Raw genomic sequence first — 9179 nt, 5'->3', positions numbered from 1 at the left:
CTCTCTCTCTCTCTCTCTCTCTCACTCTCACTCTCACTCTACTCTCACTCTCACTCTCACTCTTTACTCTCACTCTCACTCTCACTCTCTGTCTCTCTCTCTCGCTCTCTCAATCTCTCTCGCTCTCGCTCTCAATCTCTCTCTCTCTCTCTCTCTCTCTCTCTCTCTCTCTCTCTCTCTCTCTCTCTCTCTCAATCTCTCTCTCAATCTCTCTCTCCCCCCCCACCCCCCCCCCCTCTCTCTCTCTCTCTCTCTCTCTCTCTCTCTCTCTCTCTCTCTCTCTCTCTCTCTCTCTCTCTCTCTCTCTCTCTCTCTCTCTCTCTCTCTCTCTCTCTCTCTCTCTCTCCTTCTATCCCTCTCCTCCCTAGCTCCAAGGTGGTATAGGCCGTATGATTCTGAAGGAGGAGATGAAAGCCAGGTCTGGTTCCTATGACAATGACCCGTGGGGCAGCGCACGGAACTCCCGCACCAACTCCTGTAGTGGCAGCAAAGAGGCCCTGCACAATGTGGGCTACGGCAACACTGTCAACGGATGTAAGACATCCCACCACTATCCACTTACAGCCCTGATAAAGATTTAGTACTGGTGCTGAACACCAGTCCATAAACGTCACTGTCATCCTTTTTTCCACCCTGACATAGTATTGAGGCTAGATTGTGCTTCTCACTGTTGGAAATATTTGACAAGCCAGTATAGTACTTAGTATTTATTAGGATCCCCAATCAGCTGCTGCCGAGGCAGCGACTACTCTTCCTGGGGTCCAAACAGGAAACAACACAACAAATAAAATACATAATATACATAAATATACAGCACTACATTTATATTAGAATTGAGCCATTCAGCAGACGCTCCCATCCAGAGCGACCCACAGCTAGTGCCTTTATCTTAAGATATCCAGGCAAGACAACCGCATATCACAGTTGTGTCCCACCCACATATCACATACTTAATACAATACATAATACAATGCAAAATACAATACAAAATGCATCAAAATGTATGTGTCTCTTCACAGTCCATGTCGTGCCTTAAGGTGTTATTTTATCAGATTTTTGAATCTGGTTTTATTGCTAGCTTGAATTACAGTACCTGGGGTGGCAGAGAGTTCCATGTAGTCATGGCTCTATTGAATACTGTGTGTTTCCCAGCCTCTGCTCTGGACCTGGGGACTCTGGTTGCATGTCTTGTGTTGTACCTATGAGTGTCCGAACTGTGTGCCAACTGCTTCAACACGTCAACACCTCGCACAAAGATCAATAGTGATGCAGTCAATCTCTCCTCAACTTTGAGCCAGGAGAGATTGACATGCATGTTACTGACATTCACCCTCCCGCGTACATCTAAGTGCAATACGTGCTGTTCTGTTTTGGACCAACTGCAATTTACCTATGTCCCTCTTTGCTGCATATGACCACACAGCTGGATGGTAGTCCAGGTGCGACAAAACTAGGGCCTGTAGAACCTGTCTGGTTGACTTAGATTTCAAGAAAGCAGAACAACGCCTTATCATGGACAGACTTCCTCCCATTTTAGTAACCATTGAGTCTATTTGTTTTGACCATAGCTTGCTATCTAGGGTTACACCCAGCAGTTTAGTCTCCTCAACTTGCTCAGTAGCCACATTATTCAATAATAGATCAAGATTTCTCATCCAGATCCTGGTGCTAAAATGCTTAGCTATGGGGAAGGCCTGTCTGCCTGCCTGCCTGTCTGCCTGCCTGCCTGCCTGCCTGCCTGCCTGCCTGCCTGCCTGCCTGCCTGTCTGTCTGTATGTCTGTCTGTCTGTCTGTCTGTCTGTCTGTCTGTCTGTCTGTCTGTCTGTCTGTCTGTCCGTCTGTCTGTCTGTCTGTCTGTCTGTCCTTAGCTAGCTCCTCAGCAGCAGTGTGGAGGTGAGAGCAGAGCAGAGCGCCAGGGGTCTGAGCCAGAGAGAGATGATGGATGAGTTTAATCTCAGCCTCTGATGGGCTGACTAACTGACGAATGTTGTTATAAGAGGAGCCGGTCCATAATGACTCAGCGCTGCCTCGACGATCCAGATATATCACAGATGAATCCCAAATGGCAACCTATTCCCTTTATAGTGCACTACTTTTGACCAGGGCCGGTGCTGTATATAGGGAATGGGGTGCTATTTGGGACGCACACCATGTAATCTACCACCTAGATTTATACAGAATGTACATTAGAATGAAGCTGTGCCTTTACATCAACCATCTAAGGACCATCACATACTGTATGTAGCTACGTATTGCTGAAATATTCTGAGACCTCTGAGATTAAATATTTGGAGACGTCTGAGATCAATTGAAAATCCTCAGGGTTGCCAGATGGTGTATAAATTCAAGTGAGAGGGATGTTGTTGTGATATGAGATCCCCCTCAGGGTTGCCATAGTTGATATGTGGTCAGAGCTTCCATCCCTGTGACTGTGGGGATTAATGTCTCTATCTCTGTATCTAGACACATGAGAATCACACGCTGACGGAGAGAGAGAGATAGGGAAAGAGAGAGAGAGAGAGAGAGAGAGAGAGAGAGAGATAGAGAGAGAGAGAGACTATGTACAGACTCAGTGAGCCTTGCTATTGAGAAAGGCCGCCGTAGGCAGACCTGGCTCTCAAGAGGTACACGTCAACTATGACAGACAAAATGAGAAAAAAAAATCCAGAAAATCTCATTGTAGGATTTTTAATGAATTTATTTGCAAATTATGGTGGAAAATAAGTATTTGGTCAATAACAAAAGTTTCTCAATACTTTGTTATATACCCTTTGTTGGCAATGACACAGGTCAAATGTTTTCTGTAAGTCTTCACAAGGTTTTCACACAGTGTTGCTGGTATTTTGGCCCATTCCTCCATGCAGATCTCCTCTAGAGCAGTGATGTTTTGGGGCTGTCGCTGGGCAACACAGACTTTCAACTCCCTCCAAAGATTTTCTATGGGGTTGAGATCTGGAGACTGGCTAGGCCACTCCAGGACCTTGAAATGCTTCTTACGAAGCCACTCCTTCGTTGCCCGGGCGGTGTGTTTGGGATCATTGTCATGCTGAAAGACCCAGCCACGTTTCATCTTCAATGCCCTTGCTGATGGAAGGAGGTTTTCACTCAAAATCTCACGATACATGGCCCCATTCATTCTTTCCTTTACACGGATCAGTCGTCCTGGTCCCTTTGCAGAAAAACAGCCGTCTGGCACTGCAGGATTTGAGTCCCTGGCGGCGTAGTGTGTTACTGACGGTAGGCTTTGTTACTTTGGTCCCAGCTCTCTGCAGGTCATTCACTAGGTCCCCCCGTGTGGTTCTGGGATTTTTGCTCACCGTTCTTGTGATCATTTTGACCCCACGGGGTGAGATCTTGCGTGGAGCCCCAGATCGAGGGAGATTATCTGTCACGAGTTACAAAGCCAGAACCCAGAAGCAGACCAGGACAAGGTAAGTTGAAACGAAGGTGAGTGTTTATTTACAGATTCAAGAGTGATGCTGAATAATCCAGGGAACAGAGCGGGCGGCGTTGATTAGTTGTTGGGGGTGCAGTGGTTGATCCAATCATGGCTCGGCAGCCGCCGACCACCAGGCAGAGGTTGGATGAAGGTTCCGGACGAGTGACTGCAGATGGAACAAAACGGAGGTAAGTAAACAACAAACCAACAAGGTGCAAAACAACAAAACTAACGCTAGAAGCTCTAAGACTGATACTCTGGTAAACCTACTGTTCATGGCTAACGATCCGGCAGGGGAATGGATGTTAGGCCAGAGCCTAAGAAGGGTGATGATCAGGACCAGGTGTGCAGATTGCTGATGGGATGCAGGTGCGGAAATCAAGAGAGCTCCCCGAGCGTTCCAGAACCCTCGGGAAACTGGAGATCCCGAGCAGAAAAACTAGTCCACAGACAGGACCCGACTCAGACTGCCGGGATCGTTACAGTACCCCCCCTCCGACCGAACGCCACCGGGCGGACTCCCCGGAGCGCCAGGATGGAGGCGGTAGAAGTCACGGATGAGGTCAGCATCTAGGATCTGTCGCCGCGGAATCCAACTCCTCTCTTCAGGACCATACCCCTCCCAGTCCACGAGATACTGGAAACCCCGGCCCCGCCGTCTGGAATCCATGATGCGTCGCACCGTGTAGGCAGGACCACCTCCGATCATCCGAGGAGGAGGAGGAGGAGGCGGAGGAGGCAACAGAGGACTGAGGAAAACAGGCTTGAGGCAGGAGACATGAAAGGTGGGATGGACTCTGAGCGTCCTCGGGAGTTTGAGTCGAACTGCCACCGGATTGATCACCTTCTCCACCACAAACGGACCAATGAACTTCGGTAACAACTTCCTAGACTCAGTCCGTAAAGGAAGATCCCGTGTGGCCAACCAGACCCTATCTCCGATGGTGTAGGTGGGAGCGGGGATCCGGCGACGATTCGCCTGGAGCTGATACCGGTCCGAAACTCTAAGGAGTGCCTTTCTGGCCCGATGCCAGGTCCGGTGGCAACGACGAATATGGGCCTGAACAGAAGGCACTGAGAGCTCCTTCTCCTGAGAAGGGAACAAGGGAGGTTGGTAGCCATACAGGCACTGGAAGGGAGACATCCCAGTGGCAGATGTAGGGAGAGTATTGTGGGCATACTCAACCCAAGGCAACTGAGAGACCCAGGAGGTGGGGTTGGAAGAGGCCAGGCAGCGTAGCGTGGATTCCATCTTCTGGTTGGCTCTCTCCGCCTGACCATTAGATTGGGGGTGAAAACCAGATGTGAGACTGACTGTAGCTCCAATGGCCAAACAGAAGGACTTCCAGACAGCAGAGGTAAACTGAGGCCCACGGTCGGAAACGATATCACTGGGCAACCCGTGGACCCTGAAAACCTCCCTAACCAGGATCTCGGACGTCTCCGAGGCAGAGGGAAGCTTGGCAATTGGCACAAAGTGGGCGAACTTGCTGAATCTGTCCACGATAGTCAGAACGACCGTGTTCCCCTCAGAAGCGGGCAACCCAGTGACAAAGTCCAGGGCCAGATGCGACCATGGTCGCCGGGGAATAGGAAGGGGGTGAAGTAGTCCAGAGCTGGGCCGATTGGTACCCTTATTCTGCGCACACACTGGACAGGCCGCAACATAACCCCGAGTATCCTCGGCCATGGCAGGCCACCAAAAACGTCTGCGAAGAAACGCCATCGTCCGAGCCACGCCAGGGTGACAAGCCATCTTGCTGGCGTGGGACCATTTGAGGACCGCAGGACGAACCGACTCAGGCACAAACAACCGACCGGGTGGACCGTTACCGGGACCGGGCTGCGTCCGAAGAGCCGCCATCACCTCCTCCTCAATCTTCCACCTAACAGCTCCCACGACGCAGTTCCGGGGGAGAATTGTCTCGGTCTTGGACCCACTCTCCTCCGTCTTGGAGAACATCCGAGACAAGGCGTCCGCCTTGCCGTTCTTAGATCCAGGTCGGAACGTCAGGGAAAAAATTGAATCGTCCGAAAAACAACGACCACCTGGCCTGACGGGAGTTGAGACGTCTAGCCGATTGCACGTAAGCAAGATTCTTGTGGTCAGTCCAGACAATAAACGGTTGCTCCGCCCCCTCCAACCAGTGGCGCCACTCCTCCAAGGCAAGTTTCACCGCGAGAAGCTCCCGGTTACCCACATCGTAATTCCTCTCCGCAGGCGAAAGGCGACGAGAGTAGTAGGCGCAGGGATGGAGTTTACTGTCCGTGGAGCATCGCTGCGACAGGATGGCGCCAACTCCCACATCAGACGCGTCCACTTCAACGACGAACTGACGGGCCGTGTCCGGTTGAGAGAGAATCGGTGCGTTGGTGAATCGCCTCTTCAAATCCAGAAACGCTCGATCCGCCTCCGGATTCCACTTGAAGCTCCTGATACTGGAAGTCAAGGCAGTTAACGGAGCGGCCACACGGCTGTAATCCCGGATGAATCTGCGGTAGAAATTCGCAAACCCCAAAAATCTCTGGAGCTGCAATCTCGTACCGGGCTGGGCCCATTCCAGAACCGCTCTAACCTTCTCCTGGTCCATCCTAATCTCTCCCCTGGAGATGATGTACCCGAGAAAGGATGTCGTGTGGGCGTGAAACTCGCACTTCTCGGCCTTCACGAACAGGCGATTCTCCAACAATCGCTGCAGAACCTGCCGGACATGCTGGACGTGGTCGGAAGGTTCCTTCGAGAAGATCAGAATGTCATCCAGGTAAACAAACACAAAGAGACCGATCATATCTCTCAGGACGCCGTTCACCATACTCTGGAATACCGCTGGAGCATTGGTCAGTCCAAACGGCATCACCTGATACTCAAGTGACCCATCGGTGTATTGAAACCCGTCAACCACTCGTCTCCCTCTCTGATCCGGACCATGTGATACGCATTGCGTAGGTCTAGCTTGGTGAACACCGTAGCACCCTGTAAGGAGTCGAAGGCAGAACTCATCAAGGGCAGGGGATACTTGTTCTTGACCGTGATGTCATTCAACCCCCGATAATCAATACACGGTCGAAGAGAGCCATCCTTCTTACCCACAAAGAAGAATCCTGCCCCCCAGGGGTGACGACGAGGGACGAACGAGACCAGCAGCTAGGGACTCCTTGATGTAGGTCTCCAAAGCCTCACGTTCAGGGCGGGAGATACTGTATAACCTTCCCTTGGGGTAGACAGCTCCAGGGAACAGGTTGATGGCACAATCATATGGTCGGTGGGGAGGGAGTGACAGAGCCTTCTGCTTACTAAACACTTCCCCCAAATCGTGATATGTCTCGGGAACCAGGGACAAATCTGGGGGTTTAGCCTCAATCACCTGACTGGGAACCGAATGGGGACAGGCAGTCTTGAGACAGTTAGCATGACAATCAAGGCTCCAACTCGTTACCTTGCCCGTCACCCAATCGAACGTGGGATTGTGTTCCTTCAGCCAGGGGTATCCAAGGACCAGAGGAACATGGGAAGACGGCAGAATGAAGAATGAAATCATCTCCGAATGATTCCCCGACAACAGCATCTTAACCGGTTCAGTCCTCATCGTGATACGTGCCAGACTACTGCCGTTCAGAGTGGTCGCTTAATGGCTTCCGGCAATTGCTCCTTGGAAAGCCCCAGCTGTTCCACCAACTCGGCATCAAGAAAGCTTCCATCGGCACCTGAATCGATAAAGCGTTAATCGCTAAGCTCTGATTCCTGTTCACAAGGGTAGCCGGAAACGGGGTCTGACAGAGGTACTGAGAGGTTGAAACTGGCTCGCTAAAAGTCCTCCCAACTTTAGCGAGCCGGGCAGTTTGACGACCGCCGGGAACAAGTGGAGATGTAATGTCCCGAGCTACCACAGTAGAGGCAGCAGTTGGTCTTACGTCTATGTTGACGCTCCTCCTTGGTTAACCCGTGCCGCCCCACTTGCATGGGTTCAGAATCGGGAGAGAGGACCTCTCCACTAATCCTTTGTGGTGGAGAATGATCGACGTGTTCTGGTCCACCACCCGACCCGACTGGGAACTGAGAAGCTGATCGATTGGACGGACCCCATTGCTTCTCCCTCCTTCGCTCTCGGACTCGATTATCCACCCGAATAGACAAGGCTACCAAGCTGTCCAGGTCACTAGGCTCCGGATAGGAGATCAACTCATCCTTGAGCTGCTCCGACAGACCCTGGTAAAAGGCCGCTTGCAGAGACTCCTCATTCCACCCACTCTCCACAGCCAACGTCTTGAACTCGATCACGAAGTCGGCCACGCTACGAGTTCCTTGGTGAAGCGAAAACAGGCGCCTAGCTGCGTCCCTCCCTCGGACGGAATGGTCGAAGAGCTTCCTCATCTCGGCCGTGAACCCCTGGTATGAAGCCATGCAGGGGTCTTGTCGTTCCCAAACGGCTGAAGCCCACTCCAGCGCTCGACCACGCAGCAACTCAATCACAAAGGCTATCCTAGCCTTGTCTGTGGCATAAGAGTAGGGCTGTAGATCGAACACTAACCCACACTGCATAAGGAAGGAACGGCATCTTCCCAGCTCCCCCTCATATTTATCCGGCGTCGGAACCTTGGGCTCACGGAAGGACACAGCTCCAGAAGCGGCAGGCGAGATGGGTGAAACCGGTAGTGGATCCTCCACCGGAAACTTGCGTTGGTTCTGGACCTCCGTCAGACCGGTAGACAGGTTCCGAACTGACAACGCGATCTCCTGTAGTACCGTGCTATGATGGCCCAACATCTTCTCCTGATGGGTAATGGCATGGCGAACAGAGTCCAGGTCCGCTGGGTTCATTACTGGCCGGATCGTTCTGTCACGAGTTACAAAGCCAGAACCCAGAAGCAGACCAGGACAAGGTAAGTTGAAACGAAGGTGAGTGTTTATTTACAGATTCAAGAGTGATGCTGAATAATCCAGGGAACAGAGCGGGCGGCGTTGATTAGTTGTTGGGGGTGCAGTGGTTGATCCAATCATGGCTCGGCAGCCGCCGACCACCAGGCAGAGGTTGGATGAAGGTTCCGGACGAGTGACTGCAGATGGAACAAAACGGAGGTAAGTAAACAACAAACCAACAAGGTGCAAAACAACAAAACTAACGCTAGAAGCTCTAAGACTGATACTCTGGTAAACCTACTGTTCATGGCTAACGATCCGGCAGGGAATGGATGTTAGGCCAGAGCCTAAGAAGGGTGATGATCAGGACCAGGTGTGCAGATTGCTGATGGGATGCAGGTGCGGAAATCAAGAGAGCTCCCCGGAGCGTTCCAGAACCCTCGGGAAACTGGAGATCCCGAGCAGAAAAACTAGTCCACAGACAGGACCCGACTCAGACTGCCGGGATCGTTACATTATCAGTGGTCTTGTATGTCTTCCATTTCCTAATAATTGCTCCCACAGTTGATTTCTTCAAACCAAGCTGCTTACCTATTGCAGATTCAGTCTTCCCAGCCTGGTGCAGGTCTACAATTTTGTTTCTGGTGTCTTTTGACAGCTCTTTGGTCTTGGCCATAGTGGAGTTTGGAGTGTGACTGTTTGAGGTTGTGGACAGGTGTCTTTTATACTGATAACAAGTTCAAACAGGTGCCATTAATACAGGTAACGAGTGGAGGACAGAGGAGCCTCTTAAAGAAGAAGTTACAGGTCTGTGAGAGCCAGAAATCTTGCTTGTTTGTAGGTGACCAAATACTTATTTTCCACCATAATTTGCAAATAAAT

At 51.2% G+C, this 9179-nt stretch overlaps 1 protein-coding gene across 1 annotated transcript in view; it reads left to right on the top strand.

The window, feature by feature from the left end:
• Positions 1-9179, top strand: part of LOC121579176 (actin-binding LIM protein 3-like) — a 143899-nt gene that overhangs the window by 124858 nt on the left and 9862 nt on the right. Inside the window, exon 17 of the mRNA XM_041893531.2 lies at positions 369-534. Within this exon, the coding sequence (XP_041749465.1) occupies positions 369-534 (166 nt within the window). The remainder of the gene's footprint in view (positions 1-368; positions 535-9179) is intronic.

This window comes from Coregonus clupeaformis, chromosome 13, assembly GCF_020615455.1.
Source record: "Coregonus clupeaformis isolate EN_2021a chromosome 13, ASM2061545v1, whole genome shotgun sequence".
Taxonomy (NCBI): Eukaryota; Metazoa; Chordata; class Actinopteri; order Salmoniformes; family Salmonidae; genus Coregonus; species Coregonus clupeaformis.
This window is presented reverse-complemented; position numbering and strand designations above follow the sequence as displayed.